Source organism: Poecilia reticulata, chromosome 9, assembly GCF_904066995.2.
Source record: "Poecilia reticulata chromosome 9, P_reticulata-male-v2, whole genome shotgun sequence".
In the NCBI taxonomy this organism is placed as follows: domain Eukaryota; kingdom Metazoa; phylum Chordata; class Actinopteri; order Cyprinodontiformes; family Poeciliidae; genus Poecilia; species Poecilia reticulata.
The window spans coordinates 14,593,957-14,615,914 of NC_088838.1; the positions used below are offsets into that span (position 1 = coordinate 14,593,957).

Here is a 21,958-nt window from a genome sequence, read left to right on the forward strand (position 1 = left end):
TTTTTTTAATTCCTCAAAAGCATAAGCAAAATACTTCCACCATTTTCAGTCTGCAAGCAAAGCAGCCAACAGTGTGCACTCTGATGCACTTCTTTTTAGTTAAATGAGAATTAGTTACATATAAGAATGGATAAAATATTCTTGTCATTCCTTTTTTCTGCAGAAAATCTGCATCAAAGTACCTGAAACACACTTTTTCCTTTTTTAAGTTTTATAATCCTAATGAATAGTTCAGGCATTTCAGATCATTTAGTGCTGTCAATGAATTGTGACTTTAACAGGCCTGATTGTCTAATAAATCTAAAAGATCTAATAGTCTAATAGATCTAAAAAATCCCGTCCCTTACAAAAAACGAACTGTCACTTCTTCCTTTAACGTGTTTGCTTTTTAACAGTTTTTGCACACTATTTTTAACTCCTTGAACCCAGATGTCACAACATTTATTTTTCTAATTTTGCATGTACGCATCAGCATGTACAGTTCAAAAATATTTGAAAAAAAAAATACTGGTTGTTCGTATCATTTAACTATGAGTTTATATTTTGTGTCGTTGCTTTGATTGGATAGTTGTGGACCTGCGATTGTTAAGTTGATGAAGTTGTCATCAACTGACATGCCATACTTTTCATGCGGCATTATTTTTCTGACACACATCTGACCCAGTAAGCAAATACATGCTGTGGATATTTATGAGTATGTAAATGCAAACTATCAACAACCCAAACTATTAAACAAGTACCTTTCTCATGCCACAGACGGTGACTCCCGATCACATCCAGGCGCGCCAAAACTGATAGTAAACAGACATCCAACAATGGTGCTGTGCTCACTGTGTTGTTACTTCCTGTAATACCAAATTAAACGTTGCCATAAAAAAAATATGCACAATGACTTTGTGCCTTAATGTAAACGTCCTGATATTAATGTTTCAGGTTTGTGTTTCACTCCGTAAATGTGGAAGAAGATCCAAGCCACAGTTAATCTATAGATATAGAGGGGGTGATTTTCACGAGTCAACGCGTTGTATTTTCAAAACATCGATTTAAGTTGCTTAATCTTCACATAAATATAAACTAATTTACATTTATAATGTAGCGTTACACTAAATTTAAGTTTTTAGCAATCAAATTCGTGTTTTTAAGTTTATTAAATAGTTCGATAACCTCTCAGTCTTGCAAGTTGGTACGCTCCGACCAGCGGAAGTTTTCACAAAGCTACTTCCGGGTTGTTGTCACGGACGCTTTCAGTTCCCGGAAGTAACCATAAATAACAGGATTATCGCTGTGCTTGAATAACGGGTACATGTTAGCTAAACCTTCACCAGAATAATTCAGCCAAATTTATCCCAGAGAGATGCATGCAGTTTGCTGTCTGTCAACCGTAATGTTTTTTTATTATTTATATTTATAGTGATAGCAGCACAGTTTTCGAGGGAATGAAACGAAATTATATTACATGGTAACACATTTCATGTCTTCCTTTATTAGTTTTGTTGCAGTTATAAATTACTATCGAGGATAAATATAAACTGGAAGTGACTTCAGGTGATGTTAACCGCTGCTGTAGAGGATTACCACGGATTGGATTTACAAGGAGTTTGGAAGAGGTAAAACACATTAATAACACTTCTGCTGTTAATGTTATATTTGACTATTAAAAAGAAATAAGCGCACGGTACGCTTGTATAATGCTAATTTTACATGGGTACAACTGGTTCTCAACGTATGATCAAATAACGGATCCCTTTCTAAAACAAGAAGAAGGCGAATCCAATTTCTTGAGCGCTGGGTGTGCTTGTGTCTGCTTGTGGATGTCAACAAGTCTGCCGCTGACATGCACGTGTGCGAGCGGTCAGACAGCAGAGCAGCTTCAAAGCTAAACTACTGGCGTTAATGATTAACAGCTTGTCTTATCAACGATACTTGTGGTAGCTTTTATGCAGTTATATTTTGTTAATGCTTGGATTTTTTTTTCTCTCCATTCTTTAATTGAGTCTATAAAAGATGTTAGACATTTTGAAACGGAAGACTCGACGGTGTCAGCTCCTAGAAATTAAAAAAGGGTCAGTTCAAATTTCTCTAGAGTCACATTACATTTGATTCTGGCAGAAGGGCTGAAGCACATTTTTGAAGTAATAAAGGTGGGAAATCAAATGTAGTTGCTTTTACGTTCTAAACTGTGTTACTAAAAACTAATATTTTCTCACATTTCATGCAGTTGTTTTATCTTTCACTTAACTCTAACATCCATTTAAAAGAAAACTAAGCGCACTATTAGTTATCAGAACTTGAGTTCATTCAAGAATGTGTTTTAAATGTACCCCTTGCATTAAGTGAAATTCAGTTAAGCATAGCATTATGACCACTAGCAAACTGATGATATGAATAGAAGCGATTATTTATTTTTCTGATTACCTTTTGGCAGATTTGATGAATTAGAACCAGGAGAAATTGTGTAGTGCCAGGTTTTTGAATAAACTTGACATGTACCAAGTTGGGAGGGTTTGGTGCCTGTGCTAAAACACCTCCATAAATACAGCTTCAGGTTGTTTTAAGCCTTCAGTTGTCAGTATATGTGAAAACTTGTCCATTGAAGAAACAACTGTGAGCTGGAGAAATGGGAAGTCACATTAAGCAGACATCAGGAGCAAAGACTTGTGGTTCAATTATTGTAGCTCAAATTGCTGCTGATGATAATGCTTGTTCTAATAGAAATGTTTCCTTATACTCAGAGCATCTCAGTTTGTCGCATTGTGGACTTCAAAGCTGCAGACCACTCAGAATGTATAAATACCTGTCATCTTTTTTTTTTTCCAGCATTAAAAAGGATGCTGCCACAAAGTAAAAATGGCTCAGAAATGGTTTGAGGAACACAACAATGAATTGAGCGTCTGTGGGATGTCCAAACCACGTGGACCCTGGTTAGCAACATTTATTCTATACTTGCACCTCATCTTGAGGTTGGGAATTGACTCACCCTTCTGAACTACATAGATTAGGTTGATATGGAACATCTTAGGCTCTTCAAGGTCACATTTGTCTTCATATTTGCCTTGGGCTACTTGTCTTGGACCCCGATGTAGTCTTGTCTGTCCTCTCGGTGTAAACAAGGATTCACTTTGGGTACTCAAGACCCCCTACCCCCACATAGTCCAGTCAGAATCCAACATGTTAGGTTAATTGGTCTCTCTAAATTGTCCTCTGGGGTGAATGCATGTGTGCATTGTTGTTTTTTTTTTCTTATTTGTCCCTGTGTTGCCTGGCGATGGACTGAGCGATGGAAAAAGCACCAGCTGTCCCAGCAAGGTGGGGATGGATGGTTTGATGGATGAATGAATGAGAGCATGGATGGAACCTTTGGGGATCTCTCATGACTTCCTATGTAGTTGTGCAGGCTAAGAGCTAACTGAGCCTTCTCCTTCCCAGATAGCAGGTGATAAAAGTTGAATTGGTTCAGCGTTAGTCCATCTTAAAATACGGATTGTTTTTACTTATTTTTTTTAAATTCCAACAAGTGAAACACTTAGTCCACTTTTTTTCTGTCAGTTAGCTAGATGCAGTTGAAGATTTGTTCACAAAAGTAACAATAAACCTAAGTATGCCAACCGAATTTAGCATCATCTGCTAGTCTTTCCAATGAACAGAAGGTGAATCCGGTGCTTTGCAACTGAAGGATACCAAACGCAACAGAAAAGAGCAGTGGAAGCAGCTCCACCCTTAAAGGCCGTCCAGGCACTTAGAACGTAGAAGAGAGTTGTCCAAAGTGCTAAATTGTTTTTTTTGTTGTTGTTGTTTTGTTTTTTTTTTTGGGTATTAAAATGACTTTAAATTTAAGTTAAGGTGTTACACAAAGAATAACCAGTTCTATTTAATCTTGGAAGATGGTGGCTGCAGCCGGTCATGGTGCATGAGTTTCTCTGGCATTTAAACGGTCACATTTAAAGCCATACTATACAAACCAAGTGACACAAGGATACTTGTAGATGATGAACTACTTAATTTCCTTGCTGTAAAAATCAAAACTTTAAGCCAGGATGAAATTGGCATCAAATCTGTTTGAAGTCTTGTTTGATATATACAGCAGTTTTATAACAACTGAAGGTAACACAGTTACTCAGTTGCAGGAAAATGCATAATTGCTTTGAGATATGTGAGATTGCCCCTTTTAAGCAATCCCCTGCCCCTGGGATAGCTTTGAGATTTTCAGAACTGTTGTGATCTTAGAAAATGCACCTGTTTAATTTATGACGTTTCCTGAAAAGAGGCTGTTTAGGTACTCGCTTTAAAATAATGTTGACTCTAACTTGACATGTTCTAAGTAGTTTTAAAGCGGCAGCCTGGGGGACCTCCTGCTGAATATTTCAGGACAAACTCATTACTGTAAATGGGCCTGTGTGGTAGCCTAGCTGGGGTAGACAAGCAGCAGCAAGAGAGATAGGAAAGTGGTGCGTGTGTGTGTGTGCGTGTACATAAAAGTGTGTGCATATCTGTAAGGCTACGTATCTTTCCCATGTTCTAACAGTGGTGAGGCTGACGTCTCAGGCAGTCTGCATCTCAGTGCCGAGCCCAGTTGTCCCTGTTGCAAATTTTTGAAACACGCAGGGGCTCATCTAACATCTGCTTTCTAAAGAGCTAAACGACAAGACAGTGGAGACTGGATGATTTAAAGTGCTCTGCTAATGAGGCCCCGTGTGCTGCTTTGTGAATCCTACACGTTCATGTACACGCTCACACTAAAGATATGTTGGCGGACCAGGCGGTAGAGACCCAGCAGAGCGGATAGTCAAACCCACCGTCTATAAATGTGTGCATTTATAGACAAATTAATATTGTGTTGCAGACAGAAGTGCTCAAAATAACCTTATTTAGTTCATAACAGTGGCTTTTACATATCCCTTTAAAATGTTCACATTTTCTCACATGACACCAGTTTCACCAATGTATGTATCTTAATTGGATTTTAGGGTTCCAGTCGCACTATGTTCCTTGCATTCTTTTGGGCAGTGCATTGTTAGATGTCAGTACTTGGGATATTATTTCATAACCTGTTTTAAACCTCGCTGCAACTTTATTACAAAACTAAGGTAAACTCTTCCCACAGTTCAGCCGCGCCTGCATTTAGACCCCTTCTCAGACAGTGGCACAGAGGGAGCATGATGACGAGGGTAAGCAGTAAGAGAGAAGAAGAGGGGGAGAAATAATAAAGGACAAGCTTAACTGGTGAGGCTGTCAGCGGAGGAAAATAATATTTGTCCAGCTGGACAGGCCTCCCTTTGTGCAGGCTAAATGAATGTTGAGCTTCCTGTCTACCCTGTCAGGGAGAGTGGCGTCGACTGTATGCTGCAGTGAGGAAGCAGGGCTGCGTGCAGGGAGCTGTTTGGAGTTTGACAGGGATTATTAAAATCAGAGCAGATGACGAGGAGAGGGGCAAGAGACGGAGTGTGAGAAAGCTAAATTGACACAGACACTCTCCATTACCTTCCACTTGACTCGCGCTGATGACAGTGTTGATATGAGACCCAGCAGCGCAGCACCGACACGAGATTGGTTGTTAGCGCGAGCATTAAGCACCATGGGGTAGGAGGGGAGGACCTCACTGCTGGTAGACACCTAAGGAGATGAGTTGTTTATTTAAACTCTTGACTGAGGAGGATGTCACCTCATTGTTTATTTATTTGATTTTTTTTTTCTTTTTCCTTCTTCAGTATTCTCTAACTGTATTGTCAGTATGTAAAAACCTTTGGAGGCCAAGCTAATGCATTTTGATCAAGGACTTTTCTACTGCATATGATTTTCTATGAAAACTGGGAGGGGTAGTTGGGGGACAGGGGGGAGACAAAAAATATATTTTCTAGACGATAACTTGTCTTTGTTTCATGTGTTGCAAGTAAATTGATTCTTGCAATCTAATAAGACACTTGTTTGAGGAAATATCACATTATCATAGAGCACAGGAGTGTGGAAGCTGTCTTTCTCTTGACAGGCAGCTGTGATAATACAACTGCATCTCAATAAATTAGAATGCCATCAAAAAGTTAATATATTTCGGTAATTCAGTTCAAAAACTGCTTTTTATAGCAATATTGTATTTTTTTTATTATGACATGCAACAAATGAAAAACCTAAAATTAAATTAAAAAAATAGAACATTTCATAAGAACAATTTTAACAAAGGACTTACAACCATTTTTAGAGATGTAAAAAAATAATATATATTTATGTTTTAGTCCAGTAAGCAGCCTGCTAAGGAGGGTGTTGTCAGCAACTGCACCAAACAAGAGCGTTGTATCAAAGTACTGGAAAGTTGAGTTACAGGAAAAAGTTTGGCTAGAAAAAGTGCACAAGAAGCAAAAGTAACTGCAGCTTTGAGATGATTCTAAAGCAGAGCTGGTTCAAGAACTTCAGGGACATAAGAAGATTGTAGATTACTGCTGGAGTCAGTGCTTCAAGAGCAACCGTATTGATTTATAGATATTGATATTTAGATATTGGTCCACTGTGTTTCATCATGTTCAAAGTCAAGGCAGCCATCTAAATTGTAGGACATTTTATGCTTCCTAGAGCCAATACTTTAACTTATATTTAATAATAATTGTCAATTCCACTCTGTGCTTGATTGGCCAACAAACCGGTCTGATCTAAACCTCAGAATAAAGTGAGAGACACCAGAACCAAAAATGTGGACAAGGGAAAGGCTCCAATTAAAGCTGCCAGGATGTCCTTATCACATACACTGAGCTATGCTGCACTGATGCATTTGCTCATGCAAAAGAAGCCCAAACCAAAAACTGAGTGCATTTATTATATTATACAGTACATGGTCTAAATTCCCTGTATTAGAAATTCATTTGGCTTTTTGTTAGCTGTATGCCATAATCGTAAAATAAAATAATACAAATGCTTAAAATATATCACTCTGTATGGAACATGAGTATTACTATGTGTTTTGAATTACAAAATAAATACATATTTTACTTTATATTTTAACTCATGTGCATGCTACATGATGCAGCTGATTTCAGTAAGTTGTTAAAACAGTGCAGACTCTTGCAGTGATTCTTTGTTTGCGTTTTGATCTTTTGAACATGGAGGGTTTTTGTTGTTAGGCTGTAAAGCCAAGTCTATGTTTTTTTTTTTTTTTGCAGGGTATCATGGAATGGCCGGAAGAATTTCCTGAAGACCATGCCTTTGTGGAGCTTCTGATTCCAGGTGTTTCCAGTGATGTGGACTTTGAACAGTTTCTGAAAGACACAGAAAAGAAACTGAGTCTCAATGCCAGAAGGTAAGTAAGTGTTAGCGTGAAAGACCTAAAGCCCTCATGCCTTTTTGATTTCTATCCTGATTTCTTTAGAGGTTCTATTTTTTTTTTCCATTTCTCTGACCAGTCCTTTACTTGCTTTCACACTGTTCTTATTACCTATGGATGGCAATTTTAAGAGTCTCTGTTATTGAGTAATTTCGACAAAACGTAATTGTAATTTTATTTCCAGTATATTACTTCTTATACTGTTTTAGCAAGTTGTGATTATATATATATATATATATATATATATATATATATATATATATATATATATATATATATATATATATGATTATGTCCTGTGACAATCATGAACTGTGTTGCCTTTTTCACTGGTCATTCAGCTGCAGGGCATTTACTGCAGTTCTTATTTTTTCACAGTGGACAAAACTGCAAAAAAAAAGTTTTCCTATATTCAAGACATGGCAGCAGAAGAAGAATTAAGAAACACTGCTTTTCTCACCTGCATAGTTTGATCTTATAAGTGATTTACTTTTACTTTTTCAATTTTCACTTCTCTAGTCTTTTTGTTGTTTTCAACTCAGAGTTCAGGGATTCAAGTTATAAATCAGTATTCTTATATGAAAAAAGCATTGCTTCTCCTTGAGACTTGATGTTTTTTTTAAAGGACAAAGTTGGTGAGTGTCTTCTTGACTAAATTTGATTAAAAGTGATGCTGGATTCATTGTTGTTCCTTATGGATAATTTGGATGATGACAAAGGAATCAGTTTAAGGTCAGCGCTTTCATGACTGAGCTGATTGACAAAGATTCTACCTAGAGACCCACATCAGTCTTTGACATTGATCCTGTGGTGCTTCTAACATGTTATGCATATTCAAGTTTCTTATTGCTACCGTTCAATTTATTATACCATGAATCCTTTTAGCCAATGTTCATTGAAAAAAAATGAAGCACAGTTATCTGTATTTGCTGGCAGATGCGGAGAGTTTAAGAGCACAAATAGATTGGTAATGAGTGCACTATGGGGACACTGGAGGAAAAGGAGAAATCTATATTTCAGGTCTTTTATCGTTTGTAGCGTTGTGAGGCTGAGGGCAGATGATGAAGGACAGGCTAAATGTAGCAAGTGAACAAAGCCTCACTCCGGCACCATTAGTGCCTGGGACTCATCCCTTCTTTGCTCTCCCTCACTCTCTTTCTCCCCTTTTCTCTTTTTCTTTCCTTCCTCCTTCTAAATGGGAACATAATAATTGAAGATTCCACATCTTGAAACGAAAACCCTTGGGTAGGTAATTCAAGGCTTATTACTGAAGGCCGGGCCATTTTTCTGCTTTCTAAGCATTAAAGGGTTATTTTGTGTTCCTGCAGATGGGAGAGGGATAACCATTATGAGAACAAAGCATCCAGATAATGGAGAATGGGGCTAAAAATAAGGCAATCCTCCCTTCGCCGTGGGGGACCACTGGTCAGTGTCTCCGTCAGACTACAACGAACTTCCTCCCAGACTACTTCGAACAAGTAGTCTGGGAGGGGGGGGGGTGGTTCGTGGGGACATGACCAGAAAAATAAAATCATCTGAGGTCTCTCTTTTCCCTCAGCCAAGGTGGGTTGTTGGTTATACACACACGCACGCATCCATGCTCACTTCGGTAGTTCATTCGCCTCCTGCCTCGCTGACTTATCAGTGTCTGGGACAAATTACGGAAGTGGAGGAGGGTAAACGACTGACCAAGAGATGGAGCAGCTCAAGTCACCAACACATGAGAAGGACTTCAACCTGTTTGGGGGTCAGAGTGACTAGGCTTTTACCCCATTCTCAGATGACATAGATCTACTTGTGAGCTGCTGCCTAATTGAATGAGATTAAGATGGGCTGACAACGCAGTGGGTGCCTCCAAATTGAATACTTGTAATCCATTAATCCTCATCAGGTGGGACAGCGCAAGGTGGGTGGGAGTGGAGCTGGACGAGGTGGGCCACCAGGAAAAGACCTTTAATGAAGTGTCAGCACAGCCATGGAGGCTAAAGACAGGCTTCTAGTTTCACCCTGGCAAGGCAAATACCAGTTGGTCACCTGCCAGTCTTCATCAGGATGCATTGATTGAACTTGTACTGCTTCTGCATGTGGCATGAACGATTTTAACTGCTGGGAAATTAAAACCAAGAAAAATGAGACACCTGCTTTGGTTAAAATAGCATTCAAACTCCCTTTCAGTTAATGGCGGCACTGATCTAGAGCTCTTGCAGTGTGGAGCCGACACGTGTGTTGAGCCAGTATATCAGCCGTATCAGTTCTGTGGTATCACTACCTGGACTGGGTGGCTTAGGGCACTAAGTGGCCGACAGGCTGGGACAAGACGGGATTTGTTTTCAACCTGTTCATTCAAGCCCATTCAGTCTTTTCCCCCCTAATAGAATGGGACCCTTTGATGGGGAAGATATCCAACTCTCAGGTGGTTGCTTTGGCACTGATTGAAATACAGGCTTATTTGAAAGAAAGAACTTCCTGACCCTTCTCATCTTCAACTCCCCAAGTTGTGTAGGCAAGCGTAGAGAAGTGGAGCTCCACAGACAGCCCCACAGCAGGCCACCCACACTAAATTAATTCTGACAAGGAACTTAAGATAACGTCAAAGCGCTGACTAATCGCAGGATTAGGTTTCTGTAAGTCAGGGAGCTGTGAAATATGCCATCATATCTAATAAAAGACCTCCAGTTGCTCCCCTTCTTTCTCAACACTGGGGACGATTGTGGAGAGGGGACACACTTGTGGTGTCGACTGTCTTGCTGCACTGGTCTGAAAAACAAATTTAATTTCAGCAGTGAAATTAGAACTGTGTGTGTGTAAGACGATGGACATGTTTGTCAAATGGCGTGAAGGATTCTTTCCTCCTGGTTTCCTCTTGCTCTTTTCTCATTCCCCTGGTCTTTTGTTGAGTTCTGCTCTGGCTTTTTTGCCATCAAGGCTTTGTCCTTTGTCATCTTTACACAGACAGCTGAATGGTTTTATTTCCTGCGACGGTTCTGTTTCCTACTGATTTTTTTTTACCTTCTTCTATTCCTCTACTCTTTCTGTCTTCTTCCCCTGGCATCTCAGTGTGGTGAAAGTCATCAAGCTGGGAGCTAATCCCGGCAAGTTGATTAGGCTGCCAGTGGCACTCACGCCAATGGGCAAAAGGTCACTGCATTGTGAAGAACTGGATGGACTTCTTGACACAGACCATCCAAAATGACTTTATAACTTGCGGCACGAGGCCCTAAGGAGGGGTAATTGAAAGGTGAGAGTAAAGAAAAGGAAATTAAGTGAGTAAGAGTTTTTAGAGGAGAGGGGGAAAAAAAGATGGGAAATAAAGAGAGAAAAGACTGAGCTTGAAATTGTGTCTGAGGATGATGCTCCTGTAGCCATTACGAGTGCATTGTTTTAGCGAGAGACGGCAATAGTGAGATGTTGGAAAGCTTAATGAAAAAAAGAATGAAACCCAAAGGACATTGTTCTTTCTGTCTATGGCTTGAGATTAGTTGCACAGAAGGTGGTTAAAAGAGCATTTGTCTTAGTCACTGTTTCTTTATCCTTCACTCATGCTTGAGATCATGAAGTAGGCATAGGTCATATTGAATATTCTATACAATATCTTAGTTTTTTTGTGTGGCTGTTTTGCATCAGAGCTAATTTCTACAAACTGCCTTATTAATACAATGGCCATCCATTACATATGAGCACTGGAGAGATTGCTAGTGATACATTCTCAAAACATTCTCTTCTCAATGTTAATTTATTGCATAGATAAAAAAATGCAAGAGGATTTAATAGTGTATGAGAAAAAACACACATTTTGGCTAATTTGATGGATTAGATGATCTCAAAAATGCATCTGTTGTGAGGTGTTCCTGGCCTGCGAGGTCCAAGAAAGAAACAACAGTGAATCGGCAACAGAATGGTCAAGGCTCAGACTCAGATGGAGAACAAATGCTGGCCACTCTGGGCTGATTCAACAGACTACTGCAGCTCAGTTTGCTGAAGAAGTTGAAGGAGTCTAAAAGAATGGTACTTTTTTGGCTGTAAAATGACTTAAAATACCACATGGTCATAGATTGACCGTATCCATGGCCTGGATTGCAACGGACCTGCACTGGACTGGTTTACTTTCTTTGTCAAGCTTTTAAGGATTCCAAAGACAACTGAGTCCACATCAACAGTTGTCCTGGAGCTGTCTGGAGTTGTTTGGGGATGTATGACATTTCATAGCACAGCATACTATGAAATCCATAGTATGCTGTCCATAGTATGCTACATTTCCCACACTTTCTCCCAGTGGAAAGGTGAAGGGGACTGGATAGTAGCAGAGTTTGATAAGATAGCTGAGCACCCAGCGTCATTTCTTTGCTGCCCGGCACCCATTTCCAACCAGTCAGTTCGGTGCAGAGTGGCTGTGACGCCGGGCGTCCTCCTGACTACCTGCTGGGAGCATAAGCTGTTTCAGCTCAGTGTCAAAAACTGATGTGAAGTCGTTGTTGATTTTTATTCTTACTGTTGAGTTGATTGGTGGTTGGCAAACGTTTATTTGATGTTCATTATTGCCACCTACTGGTGAGGAGTGTGGGTCAGAATAGCTATATTGTTCAAATATGGTTAATCATCAATGATGATTCACTAATGATATGAGTTATCTCAGGTTCCACAAGAAAATATGAATTGAGCTTAAATGCACTTCAATTTAACTCAGTAAAATTGAAATGCTACTTATTTTCAGATTGACTGGTATTTTATTTCCAGATATTTTACTTCTCAAAATAGTTAATGTAATGTATACCACCATGGATGTTTATATGGGCAGAAATAGGAATCTTCAAATTCAAATAAATTTTATTGCTCCCAAAGGGAAATTATATATGTCAGGAAAAATGTTTTCCTGACCCCATATAGTTTTTATTTATGTTTTACTGTAAAAATGAAAAAAAAGAAGAAAGATTTTATTTTTTAGCATTGAATAAATATAGTCAAATTAAAGTTTTTGGGTTTTTTTGGGCGGGGGAGGTTAGGTGAGTTAGGGGTGGATTAGAAATGTTTCGGTGTGAGTTTGCTCTAAAGCAATAAAAGATTCATTTATTTTCCCTGTAAATAACTTGAATTAAATTAAAACTAATGTGTTTAGCAATTACCAAAGAAGGTCCCTAGATATCAATTCTACCACGCAACTTTGTGGGAAGAGTGAAGTTAACAGCCTAGTGTCTATTTTCCTTTTTAATGAACTTCAGAGAGTGGGTAGAAAGTGAGCTGCAGATGGGAACCCATTTGAAACCTGCTGTCTATGTAAAGTCCTGGGGTGGAGCCCTGAATGAATGTTTTATGTTTTATGACTTACTATAAACACACATATAGCATTTTGTGCAGCCATCCAATTTGAAGCAATCTTCCATCAGAGGACATGACAAATGACTGAAAACTATTCTGAAATCTTAAACTGGTTCAGTTGATGAATTTGCTCCTTCTTCTCTCTACCTTTACAAAACAGTCACAGTAATCCACAGTAGACGTTCTTTTATATTAATTACAACAAGTAAAGGCTAAGGTGTCTTCATCCTTTTGCTTTGTTTGGATTTGTCAGAAATCCACCTGGAATTTTTGGAATCAAAACCTTTTCGCATTTACGTTTCAGACGCAGGATAATATATTTCCCGTACAATGTGCATACCTACACGAGACAAAACAGGGGACAAGCACAGGTTGAGGCGTTTGTATGTTTTAAAGATGTGTTTAACAAAAAGAATATTCCGTGTTAAATAACTTAAAAAAAAAAAAAAAAAACAGTTTATAACCTGAGCTTGTGTCAGTGAGTTCAGTGGCAACAAGAGAATAACACAAGAGGCATCATCTGGTCTGCCAAGAAAAGAAGAAGAAGCAAAGTAGAGTTACGAGAAGGTAGTTAACACAAGACAGAGGGATGCCATTAGGCAGCGTTCGGTCTAGAGGATATCAACTTGGAACAGTCTATAACATTTTATCCCCGTGCGTTTTCCCCCTCTGAAATGAAACTGTGTCAGATTGAACGATTATTTAATGAGATGCTATTGCGGGACATCTGGATCCGTTCATGACTTGGGAGCAAGCAGGAGGCAGTTTATAGGCCTGCAATACAGGATGAGCTGTTTGATGACCAACAGGCATTTTGGCTTTACATTATCTATACTAACACATAAAGTCACACAAACTCTGACATAAAAATTACTATTTCTACTGATAATATATATAAGTCATTAGTTAATGATTTTTGTTAGAAAAAACAAAAAACACGTCCAATGCTTGTAGGTTTATAGAAGAAATTTGATTAAAGGAAAAGTAACTTTTTGTTGATTTTCCTAATTATATTTCCCTATAGGTTTTAGTTCATCAGCAATTGTGTTATCTAATGAATCATTTGAGCCCTGTAGCGTCATGCTCTGCTACATACTCTCATTTTTGGAGCTTTGTGTAAATCTACACCTGTCAGTGTGCAGCCATGTGTGCACACACAATCAACCCTCACCCTAAAACATTGTTTAATTATGCAGGTATACCGACATTCTGACACTGTCTTGGATCCAAATATATAAGCATCGATTTGCATGGAAATGACTAAACATGTGGAGCCCAAAGTTGTCATTTCTAATCTGTCATATAAAGGGGAAACCGAATAGCTGGTGCAGTCTGTTAACATCAAAAGAATGGTGTTTGTGTATATGTGTGTGTGTGTGTGTGTGTGTGTGTGTGCGTGTGCGTGTACGCGCGCGTGTGTGTGCGTGGGTGTGTGCGTGTGTGAGCTGAGGGAAGACATGAGAAAGCAAAAAGTGTGTATGTCTGATGCCTGCCGATGCCTGTAATGCCACTTCACTCCAGATGCTTAGCGCGCACTCACACACTGATATATTGGTGTCTGTGTTCATTACTGCTGATGTGTCTATATCTGTCTTCACACGGTACAGACACTGAATGAGAGGCGGGGGGCGGGGGAGATGAATACGATGCCGTGTGTACGTCAATGTCTGTGTTTCTATTTGACTTTTGCTTGGTTTTGTTTCTGTGCATTTGTGCTGAAGTGCTGCTTTCTTTATTTGATTGGGTTGCACTTGAACATTAGGATGCTACCTTGGGGAGACAATTTTTCCCACAGTCGCACAATGCTGAAGGACTGGAAATCTAGATGGGAAACTATTGGCTACAGGAACAGTTTTAACCAGGCTATTGTCATAATCTCAGTTACAGTGCTTTGTAAAAATAATCATACCCATTAAATCTTTTCACATTTTGTCAGGTTTTTCATGTGACAGACAAACCCACATGGTTCATAAATGACAGGACTGGGAGAAATCAGCCAAAAGGCCCATGGTGACTGTGGAGGAGCTGGAAAGGGAGAATCTGTCGAGCAGACAACTCGCCATGCACTCTAGAAATCCAACCTTTATGGAAGCGGGCAAGAAGACAGTCGAGGTTAAAGGAAAAACATAAAACTTTTGTTGTGGACAAAGCAAACGTGAAAAAATTACCTCTGTTCACCTAAAACCAGTACCTTTCTTGGCTGTATATTTGGTCAAAACTAACACTTTCCTTACACCCGAACACAACATTCCCTGAACATACAGAGAAACAAGGTGGTAACAGCATCAACATTTGAGGATACTTTTCTGTAGGAGGGACAGGGAAGTTGGTCAAAGTTGTTATGAAGAAACTAGTTTTATTGTGGGGCGCTGCAGTGGCGCAGGAGTAGAGCGTGCGACCCATGTACAGAGGCCTCAATCCTCGATGTCACCGTCACAAATCCTGGCCCGATGACCTTTTCCGCTTGTCTTCTCTCACAAGAAGAGTGATTGAGATTTTGCTACTTTGCCAAGAAAATATGGTTAAACATCTATGTGGAAGGGCGGTAGAGACATATCTTCAGTTACTTGCAAGACTGACTTAGGGAGCTAAACATCCTTGACACATGTTTCATATTTCTTTTATTTTTTCTTTCCACTTCCCAATATTTCATTACTTTCTGTTGGTATATCATATAAAGAAATCCAATGAAATACATTGTATTATGTGGTTTTACTGTGACATAATGTTGATCTTTTGGCAGATCTGTGTAGCATATTTCATTTAATTTGATGCTGTCAGAATTAAACACTCGCTCAATAAGTGCAATTTCACATGCAATATCTTGAAAACACTTTTCTTTTAAAGAGTTTTATTCCTTTATCAGTCGTCTAATGATTCATCTTTCTTTCATTCAGCATAGAGCAGCATCTGAAGGAGCTCCAGGCCAAAATGGGAGACTTCAGAACAGGGGATCATCCACCCAGTCCCACAGAGGTCTTGCAGTGGTTCAACACGAGGGCACAAAACTCCCTGAAGCCTCTTTCCACAGACACTTTAGACTTCTTCAGAGCTCTGGTAATGTATTAGGTCAAAGGTCAGCAATGTTCTCAATCTAAAAAGCCATTTTTGCTCTTTGCAATGAAATAAAAATGTGGCATAGAACCATGTAAATTATTACTTTATGTGTACTAATTTAATTTTAATAAAATTAAATTGACTACATTTTAGTCTATGTAAATTTCAGGATTTTCGGACAAAACAAACCATCTCACCAAGCCAGTTAGGCCTGTTGAGTGGGTATATTTATGAAAAATAAATATAGATTGAAAAATCCTTCACATCTGAAAAACAACTTTGTGCAGTTTTTGTTATATCTTCAGATCAACTTCTCCCAAATTAATCATGTCTCTTCATAAATCTTGCCTTCAGCAACAGTACCTTAAATCAGAGGAAGAGGGGAAAGAAGAAGTGACACTTCAGCTCCTGCTGAATGTCTCTGCCCAGTGTGGAGTCTATTTTCCTTGTCCATCCTCTTCTCCCGCTCTTCATCCTCATCTGCCTGGCTCCTCTGTCCACTCCGTACACATGGTTAAAGATGACTCTGCAGTAGAGGTAATGCGCCATTTCTCATTCAGTTCAGTGTTTCAGTGTTGGGTTAATGAATTTCAGTTTTAGTTTAGCAGCTAAGTGTTCTGAAATGAGGGTTCAATCAACAGTCTGTATTTTGTTAGAACGCCACCTGAGGTAGTAATTACCTAAATATTTTTCTGACATTTTCTCATTCCATTTGAGATCCAAGAGGCGTGGGATCCTGTGCGTCTCCGGCTGCGACGCTTCCTGATGGACCGGCTCTCATGCCGCACCTCAGGACCTCCTGGCTCCCCTCAGCTCTCCACCATCACCATCCTCGAGCGGGTCAACTGTTTTAAGCAGCTGTTTTTTCTCTACCCTGAATGTGAAGTGGTCACAGGCTACCAGGTGCCGTTTGAATCACTTCTGTATTTAAGACAACTTCATAAATGCCGAAGGATATTTTTACAATAGCAATAACCCTAACCCCAACCCTAACCCTAGGGCCTGAAACAGAAGTACGTGCTTAGCATCCTGCATTCAAGCATGAGCTCCAGCCCAGGTGGTGAGTCCGGCTTCGACAGACTAACGACGGGTTTCTGCAACGTGGTCCAACATGTGACTCAAGCTCTCACCGAGGAGCTCCAGGTTCTTTCAAGGGTGGTGGAGCCCGAGGTCGTCCTCGGATTTTTAAACGTAGCTTATTTTGGTGCCATCACCCAGGAAATGACTTCCCAAATGGAGAGAGAATTTGAAACCGCTCAAAGAGACAACACAGCGCTGAGCGGCAAGACCAAAAAATACTCCGTAATGTCCCGAGCAACTGTAGGTGAGTAATTTGCTTTTTATTTTATCTTATGTCATTCTCATTTGCACAGGCTTTTGTGGCTCTGTTTATTCCGATGTGCGCTTTTGTCACTTCATTTCTACCCTCTTTACTCCTCTCTTTCTTTCTCTTATAAATGAATAAAGGTTAGTTTCCATATCCTTCCCCTCTCTTTTTATTTTGTTCTCCAGCTGCGGCGTGCTAAATCCAAGGCCTTTCTGATGGACTCCTGTTACCATTGTAATTGCTTTTTTTTTTGTCTTTTATTTTACTAACACCCTCCCTTCTCCTCCCTGCCAGACAGAAAGCCCTGTTCCTGAGGCTAAGGCTTAATATGTTTGCATTGGTGATCAAACTAAGTCCTAATCTCAAATAGGACTTTTTAAATACAGAAATTAAGGCCTAATGAAAAGAATATTCACGCAATGTACATTATATGCACTTAATTCTTGGGATGGGCGTCTTTGCTTCAGATTCTATTTGTGCGGTGTATTATGAATATAATCTTCCTGTGGGTTTTCTGAAGTATTGAGGAAGCCAAGGCTGCTTTAAAAGAGGCCTTCAGCAGGTCTGCATTGCTGGCTCTGGTTTCTCTCATCTTCCTTTTGACTCTTCTTCCCAGATGTGGGCTTCAGGTCAGGCCACTCTAGTTCTAGGTTATGGTGCCCGTGACTTTGTCTCTGGCTCAGAAGTTCAACACTTGTGCTACACCTTGTGAATATTTCTCTAATGTTGCACAATCCCCTCACTATTGCGGATTATCCCTACTGATTGTGCACCGTTTTTTTGTTTTTGTTTGTTTGTTTTGTTTTTTACCAGACTTTCTCCACTTTTTCTTCCACTCAACCTTCCATTAATACAATTGAATATAGCTTCATGTGAACAGCGAGCTTCTTTTGCAATGACACCTTTATGGCTTACCTTCCTTATGGAGGTTGTCAGTGACTAGTGTCAAGTCAGCAGTCTTCCCTGTGACTGTGTGGACAATAGCGTGACAGTTTTTATGAATGAGTTTTACTTCTTGAATGTCTAAAATAAATAAACTTTTCAATCATACTCAAAATTATTGAATTAACCTGTGACACAGAGGGAGTTGTCTGTGGTAAAGCCTTTTGGTGACGGGGTTTATGCATCGACAGAGAAGAGCAGAGACCCTTACGCACCATGTCACTTCTGATACTACGGATCCCCTCACATTCTCTTTGTTTGCATCGTATTGGCCTATTTACAACTTGCTGAGAGTAAAGATTCACAATAAATAACAACAACAAAAAAAAGTCTGTGAGCCATTGTTTACTTTTTCAAAAGGGTACACATGCCAAGCCTCCCTGCGGAACGGGAAGAGGAGTGCTTTTGCATCTGCCATTCTTCGATAAACATACCACCAGCCTCGCCACTTTTTCTTTTTTTTTCCTCTCTCTCTCTCCCCCTTTCCCTCCTTACCTCTCTTCCCATTTTCCCTCTCTGGTTTTTCCTTTCCCTCTCCTTAAACGTGAGATGAGAGGAGGCAGCCAGGATAATTGGCCATGCGTCAGTTGGGCTGTTTGATCACGTAACGCGGCGGAGGCTACACACCTACGTGCCGTTCAACAAACCGTCAAATGTAGCACCGGAGGCAGAACACGGCTCCAAAGGGAGCGAGGGACCCGTGCTGTGTAATGATGGTAAAATGGAGCAGTTTTGCCTGTGCTGCTTTTACTTATGTGTTTGTGTTTGTGTGTGTGCGTGTGTGTGCAACATCTACAACTGGGATTACATTTTTGTGTTGTTCATGTTTAAAGTCTCCTCCAAATAAAAAAAAAAAAAAAAAAGGCAGATTCTTAAGAACCACTCCAAATGCCCGTGGCTCTCTAAAAAGCCAATGCTGGAACATTAATGCATAATCTGCTTTCACACTCTACTGTCTGCCTACTGTATGCAACACACATAATTGTCAAGACAATTATGACGGTGTCAAAGAAAGTGATTCTCTTTTCATAAGCCTCCAATGACTCCTAAGATCCCTCCCTCTGCTCCTGCTGTGTTATTGTTTATTGTGAAGTAAAGGAAGGCGGTAGGTATATTTTGATGAGGGCCTTGCTGGTGGGGAGGCACAGGGGTGGGAACGCCGTTTGCTCCCGGGGGAGCTGCGCTGTCTGCAGCATCAGCCACTGTCAAACCACTGAACCATTTAACAGCTTTCACAGCAAGATCTGCCTCCTCTTTTAACCTCACCGACTCAAAGGCAGGCAGATGCGAAGGGTCCCAACACCCCACCCTGCACCACCTCCATCCTTTTTCGTCTTTTATTCTATCCGTCACATATCCTTCCTCTTTCTTTTCTTTTCCCATTTTGCTGTACTTCTCTAAGTGTATCGGAGCGAACAAAAACTTGACTTTACCAGCGCACCTCGCTGAGTTCAAGTGGGAATGTGAGGGTGGTCCAAGTCTTCACATGTATGTCTCTCTAAGAGGGTTTGAAATGGTGCCGTGGTGAATACTACAGGAAGTTGTTTCCTTTTCTTTTTGGCAGGGGGTCTGAGATAAGTCAAATAAACAAAATTTTGTGGATGGAAAAATCCAAACATGACATAAAATGTTGAAAGTATAAATTTTGGAGTAGAGGAATCTTTGCTGTCATATTTCATCGCCTTCTATTAAAAAATGTTTTTGACACTCGACAAGTGTCCAAAAAGATGCATTTTTGTTTTGTAATTGTCTGAAGGCCTTCTGTGAGAAAAATGTCCTGACTGCAGGTGTATAAGATGTTGTGTGCCATCTTCAGGCGCTCGCTTATACTGTAAAAACTTTTGGGGCTAAATTGACCATCCATCCATCCATCCATCCATCCATCCATCCATCCATCCATCCATCCATCCATCCATCCATCCATCCATCCATCCATCCATCCATCCATCCATCCATCCATCCATCCATCCATCCATCCATCCATCCATCCATCCATCCATCCATCCATCCATCCATCCATCCATCCATCCATCCATCCATCCATCCATTTTCTTTGGAGTGGTAAATCGACAAACCAACTTCTGTTAATTTGCTAACCAAGTCCTGGGCTAACAAATTGGAACCAACAATTGGGTAAGGTGTTTTGTTTAATGTCCAACCTTAAAGACTGGGTGGCAAAGAATAACTCTTAACTTGGATTACAAAACATGTAATATTTGAGTTATAATGAATGATTTTTATCCTTTTGTCAATTTTCCCACTTTATGTTGGTGGATGGGGTTAGGTTTAGGGCCTGTCTCCAGCTCTTATTAAGTGAGAGGTAGGTTGGGCTTAATCATCAGGCTTTCACATGGCAATTGTAGTGACCAATTAACCCAACATACAGGTCTTTGGATAGTGAGATGAAGCCTTAGTATTTGGACGGGATAAAATAAGCCAAACTTTAAAGTGTTAAAACTTTTCACTATGTTTTTGATGCTTTTTTTGTGTGTGTTCACGCATGTGTTTGTGTGCTTGCTTGCTAATCGCAGGCGCGGATTAAAAGTTGTGTGATCAAGACTCATTTAATACCACCCTTTTGAAAATGCCCCATTAAATTTCCATATGGTATTAGTAATTTGCATTTGTATGCCTAGCAGATCCCTGTTTTTGTAAGACATCAAACGCTTTCACATCGACTTCTCTGCGTAGACGCTTACCATTTCCCCTCAACAATCTACTTTTAACGGGGTTAAAGTCGAGGTCGAGGAATTCTGCTCCACTCTATTTTGATAGCGCCGATTTAAATTCCTGGTACACTAATTTCGCCACATGACGTCGGCAGCCGCTTCATATAGATTTAAAAAAAAGAGAGAGAGAGAAAGAGATTTGGTTAGAACGTGTACTGCAAGTGCTTTCTCCACAGCTACACTCCCTCCCACCTCCTCGCCCTTTCAGACTCTTTGAACTCTTTCTCAGAGACAGCACCACAGCCTATTCAGCAGGGAGAGAGGTTCAGTAGTGACGCGAGATAGCTCGGCTGAGGCACCGACTGGCATTGGAGGTGCTTATGGGGATTGAGGCTACTTGGGAATGGCGTTTGTTAATATTTAATAAGAGCAGCTCCTCACTAGATCATATCTCTGCCTGAGTTTATACACACTGTCAGGCAGGGACGTGCACCCGCATACTGCCACATAATTATGGTCTGGGGGTGTTTGTGCGTGTCACTGTGTAGTTATTTGTGTGGTGCCTGTGAAAGGGTTAGTTTTTTTTTTTTGTCTTATGTAGTTTTCTTGCTGCATTTTCAAATGATTAGAAGTTCTTGTGTCAAGAAAAAAAAACAAAACAAAAAAAAACGTTACCACAAAAAACCTTGTGTTTACTAATCACAAAGAGAAAAGCTGTGTCATTTATCCCTGCTTGTGGTTATATGCATGTCTTTGTCAGCAGTCATTTTCTCTAAATCATGCCTCCAGTAAAATCTCAGAAAAGATTAGGTTTTGCAGGCCTGGAGAATGTGTATAATGTGTTTCATTTATTTCTTTTCTTGCCCATATCCTCTGAGTGGCCACAATGGGTTTTGTGTATCGCTCTTGAGCAGCTCAAGGATATGAACGTTTTCTTGGCACCTTCTATTGAGAAAGCTGCGACAAAAAGACAAAAAAAAAATTGGATGGCTTATTGAGAGGAGGCTGCACTTCTGTGATGAAGAGTGAGCGTGATTCGCCGAGGGGTTAAAAACAATAATGTGAACAAGGGCACTAAACAAGTGGGATTTAATGAAATGCTGCTATCGTTACAATGCATTCTGCCGCGCTGTTCATCCCAGCTTCTCAGTTCAAGCATGCAGAGAAGGCCAGAGAAATATTAATTCGGCGTGACAAGAGGTGAAAACACAAGCAGACGCTCTGAGTAACAGGGATGCACATTTAAAGCAGAGGTGCCTTTCTGCCACCACTAAGAACATTACCTCCATCTTGGCAGAGCAGCTTAATTGAGATATCAAAAATTGCTGCTCTCTCCTTCTGTCA

At 40.1% G+C, this 21,958-nt stretch overlaps 2 protein-coding genes across 7 annotated transcripts in view; one reads left to right on the forward strand and one right to left on the reverse strand.

Annotated features, from left to right (window-relative positions):
• Positions 1–972, reverse strand: part of slf1 (SMC5/6 complex localization factor 1) — a 38,264-nt gene extending 37,292 nt beyond the window's left edge. The window contains exon 1 of the mRNA XM_008418931.3: positions 741–972. The gene's annotated coding sequence lies outside the window, so the exon portion shown is untranslated. The remainder of the gene's footprint in view (positions 1–740) is intronic.
• A 233-nt stretch (positions 973–1,205) lies between these two features.
• kiaa0825 (KIAA0825 ortholog) overlaps positions 1,206–21,958 on the forward strand; it is a 129,811-nt gene continuing 109,058 nt past the window's right edge. The window contains exons 1-7 of one of the 6 annotated variants that reach the window (XM_081610581.1): positions 1,206–1,299; positions 1,489–1,607; positions 7,146–7,282; positions 15,517–15,676; positions 16,031–16,213; positions 16,394–16,579; positions 16,676–17,000. In XM_081610581.1, the coding sequence (XP_081466707.1) occupies positions 7,152–7,282; positions 15,517–15,676; positions 16,031–16,213; positions 16,394–16,579; positions 16,676–17,000 (985 nt within the window). In that variant the 5' untranslated portion in view covers positions 1,206–1,299; positions 1,489–1,607; positions 7,146–7,151. Of the gene's footprint in view, positions 1,608–2,817; positions 2,922–7,145; positions 7,283–8,522; positions 8,552–8,634; positions 8,732–14,278; positions 14,732–15,516; positions 15,677–16,030; positions 16,214–16,393; positions 16,580–16,675; positions 17,001–21,958 lie in introns of those variants that run through there. The other 5 variants (XM_081610579.1, XM_081610580.1, XM_081610582.1 and 2 more) reach the window with 5 other exon arrangements.